Source organism: Pleurodeles waltl, chromosome 11 (genome assembly GCF_031143425.1).
Source record: "Pleurodeles waltl isolate 20211129_DDA chromosome 11, aPleWal1.hap1.20221129, whole genome shotgun sequence".
NCBI classification, from domain to species: domain Eukaryota; kingdom Metazoa; phylum Chordata; class Amphibia; order Caudata; family Salamandridae; genus Pleurodeles; species Pleurodeles waltl.
This window is the reverse complement of record NC_090450.1, coordinates 865,944,069-865,966,457: the sequence shown is the minus strand read 5'-3', so window position 1 is coordinate 865,966,457 and position 22,389 is coordinate 865,944,069. Positions and strand designations below refer to the sequence as shown.

At 44.8% G+C, this 22,389-nt stretch overlaps 1 protein-coding gene across 3 annotated transcripts in view; it reads left to right on the top strand.

Annotated features, from left to right (window-relative positions):
* Positions 1-22,389, top strand: part of SGSM1 (small G protein signaling modulator 1) — a 950,757-nt gene that overhangs the window by 645,610 nt on the left and 282,758 nt on the right. For all 3 annotated transcript variants that reach the window (XM_069214718.1, XM_069214717.1, XM_069214716.1), the window contains one exon: positions 5,350-5,414. In XM_069214718.1, coding sequence (XP_069070819.1) covers positions 5,350-5,414 — 65 coding nt within the window. The remainder of the gene's footprint in view (positions 1-5,349; positions 5,415-22,389) is intronic.

Below are 22,389 nucleotides of genomic sequence, written 5' to 3'. Positions count from 1 at the left end.
TTGAATGCGCAGCCCTGGGGTCAACATAAGTTTCTGGCTGCCCTAAGGGTGGCACATTCTGCCTAATACGGCACATTTTCCCTTTTGCACCCGGCACACCTAATTTAAGGTGCGCCATGGCACAAACAGGGAAAGTGCGCCCTGTCGGTAATCCGGGCCCGGTAGCCCAGCCTGGAGAGAATGAAACTCCCACTGCTCCAAATAACCTATTCCCACCTATTCATTACACCTCCCTACTCTCACACCAGCACAGCTTAGAGCCATAAACACAAGGAAGGAGAACAACTGAAAATGCACTGCTGGTGAGGAATAATGGCTAAACTAATGTGCACAAGGCCTTATTACAAGTGGCCACTTAATAATGGCAAAACTCATGTACACAAGGCCCTGATTTCAAGTGGCCACTTAAAGCCATTCAGGCCTGTAACACCAGTTATTGGCAACTTGGAATTTTGAGATATCCAGGAACACTACCAATCTGTTTATTCACATACAGTTAACATCAGAACCAGTATAGGAATTGACATGGAAATTTGATCTGAAATCCACTGATTTGCTGTATTCGTTCACTTTTTTTGAGGACTGTCAGGGACCGCTCATAATGGTCCAACTTCTCTCCACCCAAAGTTACCAGTACCTTCTGTAACTTTAGGGGTGGACAGTGTTATTTCATTTCCAGGGCACCTCGTAATGAGGGCCTGTGGGGGCTTTTCACCAATTCAGCAACCCTGTTGATGCCCCAGCGAAGCCATTGCACAAAGCTTCTGAGTGTCTGTATCTCTTTATCCTGTCTGTATTTCTTCACTAATGATGCCCTCACATGGGTTAAGAGCTGATCAAACATACAGCAAATCAGGATTATTACAAAGTCAAAGGGGCTTTTTTGGAGGCTGCCTATTAGTAGAGGTAAATACACACCTACCACTAACAATAATGCCTCCAAGACAATGTTAGGTCCAGTCAAGGTCTCATACCAACAGCCCCTGGTTCAACACCTGGTGGCTTGGCATCCACAGGCAGGATTAACTTAGGAGACAGTTTTGTAAAGCATTTAAATACACCAATACAGTAAATAGGTGAGACACAATACTAATCCCACACAATTTTTAAGAAATAGTAAATATTTGTATCTTTAAAATCACACCATAGTGCCACAAATCCAATATAGGGAACTGGAGTTATGCATTTTTAAAGATGAAATTAAAAAAATGTGCATTCTAGTGCTTACAAATCAATAGCACCAACTAGGGACATCTGGTCACGCTTGACAGGGACAAAGTCAAAATTTGAGGCCGGCCGTGATGGAGCCCTGCTTGGATAAACTGAGCAGGAGGCCTCAGTCAAAATTTTAAGTTCACACTTAGAAACTCTTCTGGAGCCTTTCTCTCTCGAAGTCGTGCAGTTCTTATCAGCAAACTGATTTTGATGCAACGTCATTGGATGCTTTACACAAGACCACGGTTATATCCTGGAAGTCTGGCACCTTGGACCTTTCAGCGGGATGAACCTGAAATTCAGGCAGAGTTGCGGTTGAAGGTAGTCGACTTTACTCACGACGTCAAGTCGGTCCACTTATGAAGCTTTTTCCAAAAGTTGCTTCAAAATTCTCTAAACTTCTGGAACTTCTTCCTGAAGTTCCGCTTGAGGGTGCCAAGTGTCCAAAACACACACCAGAGGGTCTAGGAGCTCTGAGATGGTCCTTGGAAGTTTAGGACTACAATTCCCACAATCCACTTGACCAAATCCTTAAAAGTCTACCGGATGCACTCCAGGGCGGGGATGTTTGTGTTAGTTGGTGCAGGCAAGCTCTGCTAACCTGTTGCTTTCATGGAGTCCACTCCTCAGTCCTTTTTGAAGCAAGTCAAAGCCCTTAGGGCTGTTGTTCCAGTGTGACCAGGTGCAGTCCTTCAGAGTGCAGTCCTTTGGCTTGCAGACTACCAGCAGGCAGTCCTTCTTCTTGTGGTTTTAGGCAGCAGATCTAAGTTGCAGTGCAGCTCAGCCACATGTATTCATTCATCTTGGAGGACAAAAATGGGGGCTCCCCTGTCCAATGAGATGCAGGTTGCCACTCAAAAGCATGACTACTTCCTCCAAAGGGTGTCATTTTCTTGTCCCATAAAGCAATGCACTTTAAAATCCAAGATGTACGTTTTCCCTCCAGAGGAATAAAACCTGGTTTAACCAACCTACTGGTGTGGCTCATTTCCATTACCACTCCCCCTCCAGACCATCTCAAATTCCTTCTGTGGGCCTGCTATCTGCAGGGTACAGGGTGAGAGGGCAGGCCTGGCTGGCATTCCTTTCTGTCCTGCTTCCTTTGAAGCCCAGTTTGATTTACCCAGCTCCCTTCCTGGCCTGTTCTCTGCAGCTGCAGAACTCCCCCCCCCCCCCCATCAGATAACCTCCGCTCAGTGCAGGCCACTTATCACTGCATCAAACCAGCCTGGTTAAACCTGTTATGGCTGACCAATCAGGAGAAGCCACTAACAGGCTGGATTTTGGCTTACAGAAAAAAGTCTGTATTAGTTATGATAAATTCAACAGTGGCAAGTTGTTGGATTTATCTTTGCCAATCTTATGAGTCCTTTCATGACACATTTAGCTCCTTCCTAGATATATTTAAGCTTACATGAAACATCCCCATGTTATCCTGTGGAGCTAAGTTTCTACAATGGGGGAAACATAAATTGGGTAGTTTTTCCCTCACCGGGGCATATACAACATCTTTTATAATGTCCCTGCTTATAGTTACATGGCACCCCACCCATGGGACACCCAGGGGAGACCTTAATGGTGACTTGTAGGTAAAAAATTTGATAGATTGTAACTTTGGAAGAAACTTTTTAATTCCAAAGTTTAATCTGTACACATTTTACTTTTTAAAGACAGTCTACAAGGTAGGACTGCCTTTAAAAATGACAGCAGGCAACACAGCAGTGCACACTCCAGTACAGGAAATCTTCTGGGCCTCTAAACTTCCCTTCCCTATTACAATTCTAGGGACCTATAGGTAGTGTTAATCCCCCTTGCCATATTATATACTAGGGACTTACAGAAGTCTGTCATTGCCAATTGTAATCATACCACATTACCATATATCTTTTGATCTGGGCACTGGCCTGGGCCTGGTTAGCACAGCCCGGGGCACAGTCAGAGTCAGGTACTACTAGTATCAGTCAGAAAGAAATGGGGGTGAACATGCTTAAAGGATGACTTTCTCACACATTAAAACAACTGGTGTGGTTCACATCAAATGGGAGATTGAACAAGTGTAAGCTGTATTGTGTGTTGGGAAACTAATTTATAGGTTACAAACCACCCAATAATAGTGTACATTTGCTGAATGCAGATTTTACATTCTGTATAACAATGATTTCCTGGGTAAAATTTGAGTGTTTCCAGGAATGCTATGTCTTCAATGTTCACTCATCAGATGCTGAGTCTATTTGAGAAACACATGTCTATTTTTATAGAAAACTATTCTATTGATATCTTTGTGATCTTATTATTTTGTAGGGGAGTTCCCCAGGGATAGTTCTAAAACCACAGCTTCAGCTTGTGTTTTGAGTCTGTGCTGTCACTGATATGCTACCACTGAAATGAAATGAAACAAATATTTGTTAAGCACACTAATACCCAAGGGCGACTTGGAGCTCTACTTTTAGTATTGTGACAGAGCTCAAGGTTTTACAATGCAAGAGGTAGTGGAGAGGGACAGTGGCTAAGAATCAAAAAGGGCAGGGAGTTAGGAAATTTAGGCCCCAATTTAGAGTGGCAGAGAGCATTATCTGTCATAATGGACCATTTTTGGGAGTTTGTTTTTGAAAAATATAAAAGTCTAGCAATAGTCTAGCAATGCGTGCCATTCACTTGTTTATACAGAGATATACAAACTTAGATACACACAAACACATATAGAGGCAACACTTACTGTCATTACAGACTACCTCTTTACTTACTTTACAGTGTGTATGTAGTGGTATTTTTATAGTGCAAATCTTGTTAGGAAGCAGCGGAGCACTGTACACTGCATGGGGATTTGGGAGATGATCTACAATATTGTGTACATTTAGTGGATATTACACAAATACATTTTATTTCACATTTTCTAAGTACATGGAGATTAAGGGCCTGATTTAGATATTGTCAAAGGGGTTACTCCATCACAATGGTGATGGATAACCTGTCCGCCAAAATCTAAATCCCATTATATCCAGTGGGATTTAGATTTCAGCGGATGGGATGTCCGTCTCAATTGTGACAGAATCACCCCTCTCCCAGTAGCTAAATCAGGCCCTAAGCAATTGGCACAATCACACTGTGTTGAGCCAAGGGCAGAGGCAGAGATTCGAGCCTGCCTCCCCATCTGTTCCAAAGTTAGCTGCTAAGCCACATCTAGATGCTCATCTTCACAGTTCCGTTCAATGTGAGAGAAGGAGGTGACACTTCGTGATAGGCCTACTTCAAGGTGGCTCAGGGGAGCCAGAGACTTGTGCTAAGTGGGTCATTTTTTTTTTGCCTCCAACAAGACATGTCACTGCCCCTTCCTAGAAGTTCCATGAGACTTAGAGCTGTAGCGTTTTTTTCCTGGAAAAACAACGAAGGTGAAGGCTTCAGTCCATAAGGAGCAGCAGGGACCAAGGGGATTGCCATTGCTAGAGTCAGGTGAGACAGGAACAGGGTGGGAGGAGAATCAGGTGGAATCCGATTCACAGGTGTCTGTTTTCATTCTTCATTGGCTGAGTCTGACTACCAGACTCAGCCATTGAGGGAAGGAATTAGGGACTTTGAGAGGCATTTGCCTATGCCACCTGTGGCTTCTTTTAAGAATTTTGCGATGGAAAACATAATTTTCCTCTATTGAAATGCACATCTTGCAAGGAAGTAAGATAACTGCACGGAGCACCCGCGTGTCAGAGCGAGTCCACAAATAAGCAAATATGGTCATCATCGTAGTTAATGCCACACTGCTGCCTGAAATAATCCATGCGGTTCTAGCCACCACGCTCGCCTGTGTCAACAACCACTAACATTATCTACACTATTTAGATTGACTTTCGTTGCTTCTTACCATAATCTTGTTACCTACCTCTCTTAAATATCAGTTGTCGGTATACTTTCTCTTCAGTTTACTATTTGATTGTGGTGGTGTAGCTGTAGATCAGACCTTAGCCGTTCACAGAAAGGACTTTTGCCCCCCTGGTTTTATGTGATATTAATAAGTACATGTATTTTGAGGAAGGTGTCTAATTTTTATGAACTGAAAATGAACTAGCATAAGCTGGTTTAGAGCATATTGTATAGCGTATTTTATGCAGTGCAAACAGCTATATTCTTATGTTTTTTTAGAGCACCACTAAAGATGCTATGTGACAACATGAAGTATCAGATTGTGTCTAGAGCCTTTTATGGATGTAAGTATTTTGTGTTATTAACTTCAAATGTAGTTTTGTTCAGCTTTTATATGCACAGGACGTATTTGTTATCTGCTTAACAAAGATGTAGGTGTTTGTGCAAAATTCATGTTTTTACAGTTTCATTCATGTTTGTAGGAACATAAAAATGGGTTTCTAAAGCCAACCAGGTTCTATATTCCAATAGCTGATTAAACACAAGGATTTCCTTAAGAGTTAATGCAAGGTTGGTTAAGAAAGAATAAAATGGAAGCCATATTAATACATTTGTGTAATATCAGAATTACCTGAATTGATATTAAAGACGTAACATCAGGCCTCTGCAGTACAGGGGGTTGGGGGTCCATTAAAGATCCCCAAAACCACAGGAGGACCCCATTTAGACCAAGGTCAGTGGATATCTTTGAGATATGGGAGACTCAGGGGCCCCTCATCACATTCTGCTGGGGACCCATCGTTTTGCATTACGACATTGATTGCTATGAGTACTTAAGAGTAACATTAAACTAATTGGGCCCATGAGGACCATAAATGTTTTGACATAAAATAAGTACAACAAAATACAAGGTGCACGCAGGCATAATCTAATGTTTATTTTATTTATATTGAGTAACAGATGTCAGCAATAAACCTAACTTCACGGGCCTTCTGGTAAAATAATACACGTGGAGTACGGAATGTAATTAAACCTAGCATTCAGCTGGTGGGTGTATTTGAAAAATGGTTTTGCTGTTGTCTCTTGAAGCTGCTAAGCATCACAGAGGTCCGGGTGGAACTAGGTAGATCAGTCCAGAGAGCTGGTCCTGCTCCTTTAGGGGTCTTTCCATACAGACTGTTACATTGCCACTTGATGTTCAGTGTGTATGTCTTTCTATCTATCTTTACACATATATATATATATATATATATATATATATATATATATATATATATATATATAAAACCTAGTGGTTGTCGCCACTAGGTAGTTATAGTTAGGACCACATTTCCATAGATAAATCATTGTTTTTGTTTCTCCAATAACTTTGGCGGCTTTTGATGAATATTCACAAAAGTTTCCAAACTTATGCATTGGTCAGTTCAGATGCTGTCTTGGAAGTTGTTCTGTCAAACGGGGGTTGAGAAAAAAAGGGAGTCCTAAAATACTTTTTCCACTTTCAATGTTAGTGGGATTTTTCAAATTTTTGAACGCAACTACAGCATGAACAGCTGGACAAAATTACACCAAATGTAGCAGAAAGCTAGCTGTTGGTCCAGAAACTGTGCTTTTTGTTATTTGGTCTAAATCTATTCAGTAGTTTCTGAGATATTCGAGTTTAAAAAAAATAGATATATAGGGACGCGGATCCGTATTTGCGGATCTGAACTCGGATCCGCAAATCCAGACAGAAAGCAAGGCCCAGATTGACTGGCCGCAACCTGACAGAAAAGTTGCGGCCACCATTTTGTTTGAGACATCGTCTGGGGGGTGAGAAAAGAAGAGTGCAAGAACACATAAAGAGTCAGGATACAGGTTTCTATAGAGGGACCCGTCATGAGCAAAAAAATTGCCTAATTTCTCATTTCTGCGGATCCGTGCATGGTGGTGGCACGCATTATAGTTACCTTAGGGCACAAGTTATAGGTACTTGAGTTAACCATAACTATAACTGCTCAATTTTTATGGTTTTGTGTGACTAAATTCAGAACCTAACTGTAACACTTCTGTATCCTTTGTTTTTTCAGTGAATGTATGTATATATAAGTTTCCAGGTGATCCGTCAAGTGGGGGTCGAGAAAAAGAGGGCGTCCCAAAACGAGTTCTCCAAGTGCAATTTCCCACAGCCCCAATCACTGAACATAAATACACCAAATTGGGCAAAAAGCTAGATCTTGGTCCAGAAATAGTGCTTTTTATTATTTGGTGTGAATTTGCTTTGCGTTAATAAAGAAAAGAGATTTATACATATCTGGGATAGCAGTGGGTCCCAGGATTAGAGGGATCTCAAAATGAGATCTAATTGACTGCCACCACTTCAACCAGGAGGTGGTGGCAGTTATCTTGAAACTCTGACTCATCTGAGTCCCAAGAAAAAAGGTGAAAAAATAGGGGCAGTGTAAGAATACCCTGACCCCCTAGGCCTGGTGGTGGGATCCCACAGCATTTGTTTTTAATCATTTTTGGTGGGAAACAGCAGAGGATCTGAAGATCCTGGTAAAATTGGGAAAAAAGTAAGATTTTGGCCCAGGGAGGAGGCTGCATGCCCAACTTCCAGTTCGTAATGTGGCCAGGCCCCAGGAAACGGGGTCCCTGGGGCCAAAATCGGCCCAGGTGGCGTGCAGCCCCCCTCCCTAATTATTAATTGAATAGGCACCGGGATTGGGTCCCTGGAGCCAATTTCACCCATAGGAAAATCTTGATAACTTAGTTTTGATGTGTGACATCCAGAAAAGTATAGCTGTTCATTTCATTTTATCAAATCTTGACCATTGTAAACTCTAAACAATTTAATGAAGACTCCCAAGAGCCTCGTATTATTCAGGAAAATGGAAACTTTCCGTAACTACATCAAGTACTTGTAAATCAGTAGGAGGAAGCGGGATCGGGAGGCAGTGTTTCAATTTCCTGGGACAGATATCGAGATGCTTTTTCAGTAGGTCAAACAGGAATGGGTGACATGTAATTCATAATAACAGCTTCATATCCCCGGATGCTTAGGGTTTTGCTAATTTAGTGTATCACAGTGCATTGTCTTGTTCTTGTTTAATGCCCTCCTGTCATAAATTTCGCTCATACTCTGCTATGGAAGTTTATCCATATCGTGTGAAGTCAAAAGCAGAAATTTAAAAATTCAGATGGAAGGAGTGTGTTGGCGTCATTACATGACAGATGTATTTGTTTTGATAAACATACCAAACTACCCTCGCCCTCCTCTTTCCAACCTTTCGAGCCTCTTAGTCACCGCTGATCAGTTGTGTATTTTTTTTAAACATAACTTCTCTTTTTCCAAACTGTTTTTGAACTCTCCACCGTTTTGGAATTTGACAAGCACAACACGTGAAATACACGGACGTCCTGTCAGTGAACTCACAGAAGAGGTTTTTTAAATTGACACATTTTGACTTTTTACGGATGTGAACTTGAATGTTACCAGATTCAATGGTTGAACGATTTTTAATTCTCGTTTATCGCGTTAATCTCCCAAAACTGCCCCATTAAATGCCGTTCACCTTTTTCGCATTGCTATATTTTTGGGGAACTTTCTTCTAGCTCAGAGAGGACCAAAATTATCTGCGCGTCTGAGGAACTCTTGAGGACTGTTCATAAGCAAACCTTGCCACTGGTCTTACTTCATCTCTTTTTCCCATTGACCAGTGAAGTTTGGATACCAGGTCATGGTTTTAATTTGAACTCTTCTTCTTAGATAGTCATTAGTGTGTACGTTAACTATTTGGCCAGTGATATAAAATATATATATTTCTTTCTATATAGCTGTGGTTGGTTAGTCGGTTGCATATGCTCAACTTAAACAAGTGTATGGAAAGTTGTTCCATTCATTTCTCTGAGATGGCTTGGTGCTTTCATTTCCAGCAGATAAAAGCTTGAGATCCGGATCCAGAGAACGTTGTTGACATCCTAACGTGCAAAAATAAACCCCTTTTTAAAGTAAACTCAGTGCTGGATTTTCTGCCAATAGCTACATATGGTGCTGATGCTGAAGAAAAGATTTTCAGCCCTCCGTCAGTCCTTAATTTCCACTGCGTAGGGTAATATTTGTGCTTAACATCTGTGACAATAATTTATCTGTGGTGGAAACTATAAACATTGGTAGCTTCTTACTGGGTCTGTTCGATTACTTGAGCTGAGTCCATGTTCTGACAGGTGAAGCACTGGAGAGTGTGGTGGAACCTTAATAAACATGCTGTACCATCAGATCAATCACGCAATTCTCAAACATCTGCAAAATGTGTAATCAGACTTAAGCCAAATAACTAATTCAGTTGCCAATTTTCTGATGATTTAGTGATGATTAGTCCTAAGTTTTATATGTTTGTCTAAAAACACTAAAAACAGTTTTTGTTTTTTAGTGCTTATGCTGCTTCTCCAGGTAGTTTAGGCTCTATGTGGAATGTTTTCCTATCCTGTTGAGAATACATAAAAAAGTAGAAAGCTGTAAAATGTTTAGCCTTGGTAAGAATCTGTCTACTGGGCCATGCTTATTTTGTAAATGAAAACGTGCCGGTGCCCAAATCTCTCTTCTGAAACATGCGGCTACTGCAATTAAATGTGCGAGCACAGAATATTGAGGCGACGTAATCCTAAATTCATCTCGGGCCTCTTTAATCCATTACAGCCGTTCAGCTCACTCCTGCTGCTTTCTCCCTTTAAGACGCTTTTTCGTTTTTCTCTTCTTTCGTCTTTCCCATACTGGGCATCCTTTAAGCCTTTGATTGCTTGTGCAGCCTGGAGTAGTCCGTGAGATGAAATCAGTGTACATTCTCAGTATAGGTATGTTCTGTGCAAAAAGAACAAGTGATGGACGGGATGCTGAATAATGTCAAACGTTCAGCCCCCACTCACAGATCTAGGCCTAAATCCGTCATTTTTTTTACATGCTATGCCATTCCAGTTTGGACCCAGGCATATGCAATTAGGTCGTGATCCTGCTCCCCATGGGAACAATCCAACCGGAACTGCCAGGCCAGGTACTCCCTGGACCAGAAACAAGCATTCTGGGATCTTTTTCAGGGTATCACCCCACATCAGCCAGGCTTGCTTGAATTCGTTGGCATGGTGGGCACAGGGCCCACGCCTGTGCGTACCCTTCCCACTTAGGGCAGCAAATGTAAAAAGAACAGATGATTGAAGGCTGAACAGTGTCAAACATTGACACCCAGTGACATCTGTGCCTAAATCCATTGTTTTTTTGCTCGCCACTCCATTTCAGTCTGGACCCAGCCATATACAAATCAGTCTTGACCCTGCTCCCCATGGAACAGTGCACCCGAACTGTCCGTGGGGTGGACCATTCTAAGGCCTCTGCCTCATTAGCTGTGAAATCTTTCTCCCTTGTACAGTTACGTTTGATGTGCAGCAGTTCTTCGTAGGGAATACTGTTTTAAACTACGAGGATGAGAACTGCTAGCATGTAGCAAAGAATTGCTTGCTGTAGATTTTCTATGTAGCGATGTCTGTAGCTGACCATCCTTTACAAAGACCATGTGGTCCATAAAAGAGACCTCTATGTCACTGATATGGCTGGTATGGTGCAAATTCAAAGTGTTATTGTTCAAAGTTGCTGCGTAGTCCATTGCTGCTTATTTCCAACCTTTCCACACTAAAAATAAATCATCTGTGTAACAACCCCATAGGACATGATTTACTGTCCATGTGTCATTCTCATCTGACCAGGCCACCTGCTTCTCCCTCCAACCCACGAACACGTTTGCATAGCTGGAGGTAAAGCAGATGCCCATGGCCGTACCCTGTTTTTGCCTGTACAATTGCCCCCCAAAGATACAAATATTGTTATTCATACAAAAATATTGTTATTCAGTTAACTGCAGGATCAGTATTATGCTCATTAAATTTCAGTGCCTTCTCAAAAAATACTGCACTGCTTTGAGCCCTTCTTCATGCGCTATGCATGTGTACAGACTTGTTACATCAAGTGTGATCATTAGGAAATTCTCCTCCAAATGTATGCCATTTATCAGCCATAAAAAGTTTTTAGTATCTTTGACATATGTGCTGAGACTTCGCACAAATGGAGACAGATAAAAGTCTACATAGGATGCTGTGTTCTCCAACAAGACGGTCTGTGGCACCCACTCCAGAGTGATTGGCAGCTTTGAGAAGAATACCAAAATGAAAAAAAAAAAAAAAACATATATATATATATATATATATATACACAAACACAAACAGTTGCAAACAACTTCACTACCGCACTCCAGGAGGAAGTTTTTTCTTCTTTTCCTTTTTAATTGCAGTAAAAAATAAATCACCATCCTTCACCACCGACGCGTTTCGACCTACTGGTCTTGATCACAGTAAATTAGTCCTACCTCCATTTCCCCTATTTATAGTGTCTCTCCTATTACCGCTATTAGTGCATTATGGGACATGTAGTCTATTAAAAATAAATTAAATGTTATACATTAAAAACCAAGCTCCCATCCACCACAAAACCTGCCCAACGTTACACAAATTACATAAATTAATGTGTGCAAAGAATGTCTCTGTTAACAATAACAATTTAGTCCTTTCTTCAACCTATCCTGGTGGGACTGTTAACCTCATTTCATGAAATTAATTCTATAGTTCCAATATACCTAATGATAGATTTGTGCACTTACCCACTCTGTTTTTATAAATTCTCACATACATCCTGAATCTACCTCATTATCTCACTGATGTTTTTCTGTGAATGCACTCTATCTCTACATACTCAACTAGTCTTATCTGGTGGCTGTTAACAAGACGTTATTTGTCCTCCACTTACAGATGATAATGCAATTCTTCCTCCCCATTCAGGCCCCTTGGACTCTTGGTTTTAAGCTTTATTATAAACCGTGACTCCAACCGTCTTAGTTGTAACTCTATGTCTCCACCCCTCTAATTGCTATCTACACTTGCAATACCAAAAAATCTCATGTCTGTCCATTTGGCTCCATCATGAGTCATTAAGTGTTTTGCAATAGCATAGGTTGTGTCCTTATTTTGCACGGCTCTGATGTGTTCTAAAATACGTTTCTTTAGAGGACAGATTGTACTGCCCACATAACGGAGACCACATGTACATTGAATTACATATACCACATAATTGGAATTACACGTAATCCTTTTGTTGATGATCATCTTATTACCACCATAGTCCTCAAACTCCTTCACATTCACCCCAATGCGACATGCTTTGCACTTCTTCCAACAAACAAAGCCAACTGTTTGGCTCGAGAGCCAGTTCTACTGTTCCTTGATCTGGAAGTGGCTATTAACCAAAAGGTCCTGTAGAGATGGTACTTTCTTATAGGTGACCATAGGTTTTTCACCCATCAGCTTTCCCACCTCAGGGTCCTCCCTTATGACGTACCAATATTTTCTCAAGATTTTCAAAATCAGATGGCTCTCCTTTGTATATGTCATTACAAATCTGATAGTTGAATCTTCCTGAGATTTTGGCATCATAGATTTATTCAATATATTTTCTCTGGTTCGAGCTCTTGCTTTCAGTTCCCCAGCTCTGATATCTTGGTATTTATATTTTCTTTGGAGAAATCTCTGTCTTGTCTCAGTGAATTTTTGTTCCATTTCACTCTCTGTGGAGCAATTCCGTTTTATTCTGACAAATTCTCCATAAGGTATACTTCTTTTCAGTGACATTGGGTGAAAGCTACACACACACACACTCCGTCCAGTTCGAATTTGATTACTTCCATCAGACGGGGTCGGTGCTGAGTAACAGTCGCAGGACACCATTACAAATCAGCCCAGGACTATGCTACTGCCACTGATAACAAAGAAGCTTGCACTCCGGAATGCGTTTCAAGAAAAAAAGGTTATTCATCAACTCATTTTGACCTGGCGGTCTTAGTCACAGCCAATCAACAAATAGTAAAAAGGTTCTATCACCCTTAAAAACTAATTTGAGGCATACACATAGAAATGGAAGGGCTTTAAACCAAAATCTAGATGCAGTTAAAATGCCCCACATGATAATATAGACAGCTTTCATGAGGTAGTAGTCTATGAACTCATGAAAATATGGCATAATTCTACTAACAGATTAGCTAGCAATTCAACAGAGGAAAGCCTTGGACTCCTTAAATAAAGATCCATCATTTGTGATGAAGCAAGCAGGCAAGGGTGGAAATGTAGTGTGGGATGCAGGGAAATATCAAGAGAAAGCAAGGTGGCATTTGGAACTATCAGGGAGTTATGAGAAGTCTGTTGTGAGTGCTTCTAGACAGACCGTCAGCAGATACCATGCACTCATATCAGATTGGCAGGAGAAGGGTCTATTCAGCATGGATGAATGCCGATTTTTATACCTGGAGAAGGCTATGTCACCATGTTTTTATACGCTGCCAAAAATCCGTAAGAATAGGGAGGAACCCCCAGGAGGCCCATCATTTTTTATAATAATGGTCTCCCGGAAACTACTTCTATATATTTAGACTATTCCTTGCTTCCTTATGTACTCCATTTTCCTGCATATTGTAGGGATAGTGCAGATTTTATTACAAAAATTCAAGACCTTCCATGGAAACCTATCTACATTATGGTCACCATTGATCTGGTATCATTAAATACATGTATCGAACATGACTTGGAGTTGTAGGCCTGCAAGCACCTTTTTACAGATAAACCCCTGTGTATGTTTGTCCACTCTAGGATGTTGTTGGACATGTTGCATTTTTGCTTAGAGAATAACTTCTTTCTATTTGGGGACCAGTTGTACAGGCAAATAAAAGCAACAGCAATATGAAGTTGCTTTGCGCCCAGTTATGCAGGAATTTTCATGGGATGGTGGAAGGCACAGCACACCTGGATAGAGGCCAATGAGATCTGGACTAAGCATTTCATATTTTGGATGAGATATATACATGCTCTTTTCATTATTTGGGACGGGTGACAGAAAATCCTACATGAATTTCTGACCCACATTGCTAGCAATGACTTGAATTAGAGAGGCACAAATAAGATACATAGATCTGAAATGGAGTTTGTGGATGTCTTGGTCAAGGTGGAAAGTGATACTGTACAGACTAGTTTGTTTAGGAAAAGCACCACAGGGAATAGCATCTTGTGTACACACAGTCTTCATCCCTTTAACCTTAAATCCTTAAATGGAATATCTCTTGAGGGGAATTGTTACAGGCAAAGCAGAACTGTAGCACTCCCGAGTCATTTGAGTCAGAGTAGACAAAGATGATTGGAAAATTCCTAGCTAGGAGTTACCCTAAGAAGGTTTTAAGATTAGCCTGTGAGAAGATGAACAGACTAACAGCCAAGGAAGGAGTTGCTACAGCCTAAGAGAAAGGAGAAGGAATCCAGGGCAGTCAGACTTCAACTGCTTGTCAGTCAGTCCTCCAGGATCAAGCACACGCTAGAAAGACATTGGCACTTAGTAAGCTTTGATCCGGTAGTTGAAAACCTGGTCAGTCCCCTTCCTATGGTGACTTACAGAAAGAGTAGGTCTGTAAGGGACATGCTGGTGCATAGATATCCAAGTGGGCAGAGCAACAAGGGATCTTGGTTGAGAGAAAAGCAGTGTTTCTATAGGTGTGGGAGATGCAAAACATGTGTCAATGGTACTAATAAAAAGACATACACCCTGCCTACTGGGAGAACTGCCAAGATAAAACGATATATCATATGCAACAGTGACTTTGTGGTTTATGTTTTAAATTGATCTTGTGGATGTCAATATGTGGGTAGTACCATCTTCCCTGTGAAGAAAACAATTTTAGAACACTATTGTGCATTTAAAAACAGTGACCCAAGCTACCCTATAGTGCGACATTGGCACCAAGTACATGAGCCCAGTAATGAGAAAATGTCATTTTTTAGCATTGACAGGATCCCTGTGGTACAGAGAGAGGAGTTTGAGGAGAATGGAGTCACAATACATTGTCATGCTTAACAGCAAGTCCCCTGGAGATCTCAATCGAGATGAGGATTGAACTGTATATATTTGAAGATTAGATACAATTGACATTCTTTCAATGTGTGTCTCACTCTGCTAGAATATTGGAATATTCCACTTATAATTTCAATTTGGGATTCTGAGAACTTTTGAGTTAGTAAGTGTTGGCTTTCTTTAAAAAAAAAAATGTTTTTGCTCAATATTTCTTTATCATGTTTGGGTGTTTTCGTTTTGTTTGGTGATACATCATTTGATATTAGGTTTGCCCAATCATAAACTCTTAAACACTGGGTTTTATGACAAATTGCTAAACTAATGGTGTTTATTTTCCTGATGGATAAATGTCCACTGTGATTGAATACTTAATCATGTTTCCAAAATGTATGAACTATTATGATTTGAAACAGAACGATTAGTGAAGGTTGCAGTATTTCACTCCCCATAACCATTTTTGTCACTAGAATATGGCTTGCAAACATTTTGATCATTAGTATTTATGATTAAGGGACTGCTGCTACCTGGAGAAGTTTGGGGCGTGGCCGAGCTTAATGTGCCACTTGGCTATTGCCATTTTATCAAGCCGGGAATGTTGTTAATATTGTGTTATTTATTTATTTACAACACCATATCTATTTTGGACTTTGTCAAAACATTATATAATTTACCCCTGTCACAAGGATTTTCTGTAATAGGACAAAGTCGGACGAGTCTGTCTTCTAAGTTTATTAGGGAGCGACCTTTGACCCTGTCACCAGGCAGGTCGATCCCCCCATCTGCTACGCAGCCACCTGTGGGTTGAACCTCCGTTGCCGCTTTTGCCGCCTGACTACTCGCTCCCTTTTTTCTGTACCCCTGCGCTTGGCTTCTGTGCCACTTCGTTTTTTCATTCTGTGCCCCTGTGTTTTGCTTTCTTTACCCCTGTGCTCTGTTGTCCCTCTCCCGCCGTCTTTTCCCGCCGTTTTTTCCCTGGGTTTTCCCCCGGGTTTTTCCCTTGCTGCTGAACCCCTGCTGCCCCACCCCCTTCACTCCCATTGGCCGCCCCGCTTCCACCTCCCAGCTGCTCCTCCCTCCCTCTGCCCTCATATGGAGGCCGCGAAGCGGTGGTAGAGAGCGACCTTTGACCCTGTCACCAGGCAGGTCACTCCCCCCCATCTGCCACGCAGCCCCCTGTGGGTTGAACCTCCGTTGCCGCTTTTGCCGCCTGACTACTCGCTCCCTTTTTTCTGTACCCCTGCGCTTGGCTTCTGTGCCACTTCGTTTTTTCATTCTGTGCCCCTGTGTTTTGCTTTCTGTACCCCTGTGCTCTGCTGTCCCTCTCCCGCCGTCTTTTCCCGCCGTTTTTCCCCCGGGTTTTTCCCCGGGTTTTTCCCTTGCTGCTGAGCCCCTGCTGCCCCGCCCCCTTCCGCCCATTGGCTGCCCCGCTTCCACCTCCCAGCTGCTCCTCCCTCCCTCTGCCCTCATATGGAGGCCGCGCAGCGGGCGCGCAGCGGGCACGCCGCTGGCGCGCCAAAGGTGCGCCCGTCTGCACCTGGACCGCACCCAGCACCAGAACCCCTGGAACCCTCACCCCCTCAACTCCAGACTGCACTACGACGCAAGCACCCTCCACGCACTCAACACCAGACGAGACCACCCCTGGTACCGGGCCACCCCGAAACGCACCCAGGGGCCTTTCACCTGCCGGAACTGCAGATTCACCAGCATCCAACCCTCCACACCACCAGCCAGAGAACCCAACCACCTCTGCTGCATCCTCCTCAACACCCGCTCCGCTCGCAAGCATGCCATCGAACTTTGGGACCTCCTAGACTCCACTGCCCCCGACGTCGCCTTCCTGACGGAGACCTGGCTGAACGCCACCTCAGCACCAGACATCGCCATAGCCATCAAAGGGCTACAAGATCTCCCGCAGAGACCGCACCAACGGAGTGGGAGGAGGAATCGCCATCATCCACAAAGACTCCATCAAAATCTCAACGAACACCGATGACACCCTCATCACCGCCGAGCACATGCACTTCCAGATCCACACCGACCCCAACACCACCCTCAGAGGAACTCTCATCTACAGACCTCCCGGACCCCGCCCACAGTTCAGTGACACCATCGCCGACCTCATCAGCACCCACGCCCTCGCTTCCACGGACTACATCCTCCTCAGGGACCTGAACTTCCACCTCGAGAACAACAACAACGCCAACTCCACCGCCCTGATCGACAACTTCGCCAACCTCGGACTCAAACAGCTCGTAACGACACCCACTCACGCCGCTGGACACACGCTCGACTCCATCTTCTCCGCAAGCCCCCACGTCTCCTTCAACCACACCACTGAACCACACTGGACCGACCACAGATGCGTCCACTTCACCTTCACAAAACCCACCACACACCACCGCACCCAACAGCTACCACACCGCTGCTGGGGCAAGGTCACCGAGGACCAACTGACTACCGCCCTCGCCCTGAGATCACCCACCGACCCCACTGACCCAGACACCGCCGCGACCAACCTCACACAGTGGATCAACGACTGCGCCAACACCCTTGCCCCTCTCAAGACCTTTACAACCAACCACACCAACAAGAAAGCCACCTGGTTCACCGAGGACCTCCGGATCTCCAAGCACACCTGTCGGAAGCTGGAGAAGAAATGGCTCCATGACCGAAGACCAGACAACCACACAGCCCTCAAGAGCGCTACCCACAGACATCACCAACTCATCAGGACCGCCAAGAAGACCGCCTTCAAGGACCGCCTAGACAACAACGCACACAAAACCAAAGAGCTCTTCAGCATTGTAAAAGAACTCTCCAACCCCAGCTCTATCACCAACGACATCCCGCCATCTCAAGACCTGTGCGACTCCCTGGCCACCTTCTTCCACCGCAAGATCACCAACATCCACAACAGCTTCAACCCTGACCCCCCCCGCACCCACCACCGAGTCCACCACCCCTGCGACTACCACTCACACCAGTCGCCTGACCGTCTGGTCCAGCGTCAGCGACGAAGACACCATCAAAACCATGAACTCCATCCACTCCGGATCCCCATCGGACCCCTGCCCTCACCACGTCTTCAACAAAGCCAGCGCAGCCATCGCGCCCCACCTCCGGAAAACAATCAACTGTTCCTTCGAGACAGCAACCTTCCCAGAAAGCTGGAAGCACGCCGAGATCAACGCCCTTCTGAAGAAGCCCAAGGCGGACCCCAAGGACCTCAAGAACTTCCGGCCCATCTCCCTGCTCCCTTTCCCGGCAAAAGTGACCGAGAAGATTGTCAACAAACAGCTGACCCGCTACCTCGAAGTCAACAACATCCTGGACCCTTCCCAATCCGGTTTTTGCAGTAACCACAGCACCGAGACCGCCCTCATCGCCGCCACTGACGACATCCGGACCCTGATGGACAAAGGAGAAACAGCCGCCCTCATCCTCCTGGACCTATCAGCAGCCTTTGGCACGGTCTGCCACCGCACCCTATCAGCACGCCTCAATGACGCCGGTATCCAAGAGAAGGCCCTGGCCTGGACCACATCCTTCCTCTCCGGCAGAACCCAGAGCGTCCACCTCCCACCCTTCCGCTCCATAACCACTGAGATCATCTGCGGCGTCCCACAGGGATCCTCCCTCAGCCCGACACTTCAATATCTACATGGCGCCCACGTCGCACGACAACACAACCTCAACATCATCTCCTATGCCGACGACACCCAGCTGATCATATCCCTCACCGAAGATCCCCACACCGCCAAAGCTAACCTCCACCGAGGAATGAAGGCCGTAGCCGACTGGAGGAAGGACAGCAGACTGAAGCTGAAATCAGACAAGACGGAGGTCCTCATTCTCGGACCCACCCCATCAGCCTGGGACGACTCTTGGTTGCCCACGTCACTAGGCACAGCCCCGGAACCCACGGTCCACGCACGCAACCTGGGGGTCATCCTCGACTCCACTCTCTCCATGACCAGGCAAGTCAATGCCGTCTCCGCGTCCTGCCTCAACAACCTCCGTATGCTCTGCAGGATCTTCAAATGGATCCCCCTCGACACGAGAAAAAACTTTACCCAGGCCCTCATCACCAACAGACTCGACTACGGGAACGCCCTCTACTCAGAAATTACAAACAAGCTCCTGAGACGACTCCAACGCATCCAGAACGCCTCGGCCCGACTCATCCTCGATGTCCCCCGCCGCAGCCACATCACACTCCACCTGAGAGGCCTGCACTGGCTCCCCGTCAACAAAAGGATCACCTTCAAGGTCCTGATCCACGCACACAAAGCACTGCACAACACCGGACCCACCTACCTCAACAACCGACTCAGCTTCCACACCCCCACCCGAAGCCTCCGCTCAGCCAACCTCGCCCTCGCCACAGTCCCCCGCATCCGAAAAACCACCGCCGGCGGCAGATCCTTCTCCTACCTCGCCGCCAAGACCTGGAACACTCTCCCAACCATCCTACAACAGACCCAGGACCTGCTGGCCTTCAGAAGACTCCTCAAGACCTGGCTCTTCGACCAGTAGCACCCCCCCTCCTCAGCGCCTTGAGACCCTTTCGGGTATGTAGCGCGCTTTACAAATGCAGTGATTGATTGATTAAGTTTATTGCTCAAATTTGTTTTTAATGGTGGTATAGCTCTTTTACTGTTTGTTGATTGGCTGTGACCACCACGTCAAAACGCGTTGCTGAATAAACTTTTCTTCTTGAAACACTTACCGGAGTGCAAACTTCTGCGTTATCGACTGCAGTAGCATACTCCTTTTCTGCTATCTATCTATCTATCTATCTATCTATCTATCTATCTATCTATCTATCTATCTATCTATCCTTAAAAAGCCAAAGGGACGTTATAGTTAGGCTCACATTTTGAACATATCAAACCATAGAAATTCACCAGTTATGGCTAGTTATCCTATAACTCGTGCCCTGAGGTAACAATATCTTGCACCCTTGCCATGCACAGTTTTTTCTTCAAATTTTTTGAGTAATTTGGGGTAATTAGCAGTGCATGGGGAGGGCATGAGTTTTTTACCTCAGAGCACATACCAACAGGTTCTGTGAAAACTAGATTGATAGACTACCAGCACTGCAAAACAATCGAGCTAGATTATGCCTACATGTACAGGAAAACAACTTTGACACATCATTTTTAAAAGCTTTCAAGTGTTTCAGAGTGGAGGCGCAGATCAAGTTAAAAAGTGTCATTTCCGTACACAAGACATTCTGTAGCAAAGGCCTGGAATACACGCAGAAGCATGCACCACGTTTCATGCCATCAAGGAGCCTATGGGTCCGTGGGGAATGCACATCTTGTGGCATTCTAGTAATTTCAGACAGCATCCACTTACTTCCTGTACAAGAGTTGTGTAACCACCAGCTTTAATTTCCAAGCAGTGCTCTGAAGTGTTGGCAAGGCTGCAGCAGGCACTACCCTCATAAACCCACCACTCATACATAATAAATGGGAGAACTAGCACATCACATATAACAATCACAGTAGTTCTGAAAACTACTGTCCAATGCTTTAGCATAAATAAACATGTCATTAAAAGGCTCAAAGTTCAGAGCTAATCACCTGTCAGGAGAACTGATGATCATCAAGATTACATGCTGGACACAAACAAAAAAATAAATACTTTCTGACAACATTTTGGCTTTAGAGAGGGCGGGGTTCAGGGCTGAAAGTGAGGCGTGGACAACTGTGTTCCAATCCTCGTGTAATAATAAATACATGTTATTCAAGATTTCATGTTGGACACTAAAAAAATATGTTCTGACAACATTCTAACTTTAGGGAGGGTGGGACTCAGAGCTGAAAGCGAGTCTTGAACAACTGTACTCCAATCCTCATGTAATAATAAATAAATGTTATTCAATTTTTATGAGGCCATGTGCCTCGTTTTTGGGCAGGCTTACCCTGATACGGTGCCTTCGGGCCCAAGGGGTTTGGTCGGGGGGCCTTTGGGTTCCGGGCCGGCAGCTTCGGCTCTGGCCGCCGAGGTTTCCTCCGGATCCTCTCTAGGATCCACACCAACCCCAGTCATACCATTGAGACCTTCCCCGACGCTGGTTCGATTGTCAACGCTCCAGACGTCAGTGGTTCCTACTGTTGACGTCAACCCAATCCTCATCTCCGACAACTCAAAGTTGGACCGGTCCTCCCCTGCTGCAGCCTCCAAACCCTCCTAGTCCGTCCCCTCACTCCGATCCAGTTGGCGGCAGGATTTGGCATCACCTGCCCCACTGGGAATCCATCACTAGAGACAGGTGGGTTTTGCAGATCGTTCGAAGGGGCTACTCCCTCCCCTTTGAATCTGCCCCACCAGCCATGCCTCCATCAATCAGCCGTATTCCAGAAGATCATTTGGCACATCTCCACCAGGAAGTTGTGTCTCTCTTGGCCAAGGGAGCCATAGAGAGGGTCCCTGCGCCAGAAGTAGGTTGTGGTTGTTATTCCCGCTACTTTCTGGTGCCCAAAAAAGACAAGGGCTTGCGTCCTATCCTAGACCTACAGGACCTCAATCTCTTCCTCAAGAAGGAGAAATTTAAAATGCCTTGGACCCAGGAGGCTGGATGGTAGCGTTGAACTTGCAGGGTGCTTATTTCCACATTCCCATCCTGCCTGCCCACAGGCGTTACCTACGATTCGTGGTAGGCCACAAGCACTTTCAATTTACTGTGCTCCCCTTCGGCCTTACCAGCGCCCCTCGGGTGTTCACAAAAGTGATGGCGGTGGCTGCAGCTCATCTGCGCAGGTTGGGGGTTTCAGTCTTCCCCTACCTCAACAACTGGCTGTTGAAGGCAAATTCGCCCTAGAAAGTCATCTCTCACCTTCAGACTACGGCAAACCTCCTGTAAACGCTGGGGTTCACTATAAAGGTGCCAAAGTCACACCTGACTCCCTCTGAGACACTCCCTTTCATCTGAGCTGTTCTGTACACAGTGCAGTTTCGGGCCTATCCTCCCGAAAAGCGAGTCCAAGATATTCAGGCTACGATTCTGATCTTTCAGCCTCTGTCTTGGGTTTCAGTAAGACTGACTGAGGCTGCTGGACCTCATGGCCTCCTGCATCCTGCTAGTGACACATGACAGATTACATATGCGGGCTCTGCAGTGGGACTTGAAGTTCCAGTGGGCGCAGCATCAGAGAAATCTCTCTGATATGATCCAACTCTCGAAGGGGACTGCGAAAGACCTGCAGTGGTGGCTTTCAAATCGGCATTTGGTCCACGGCAGATCCCGCTCCCTTCCCCAGCCAGATCTATCCATAGTGACAGATGCGTCACTTCTGGGATAGGGCGGCCACATGGGAGAGCTGGAGATCAGAGGCCTCTGG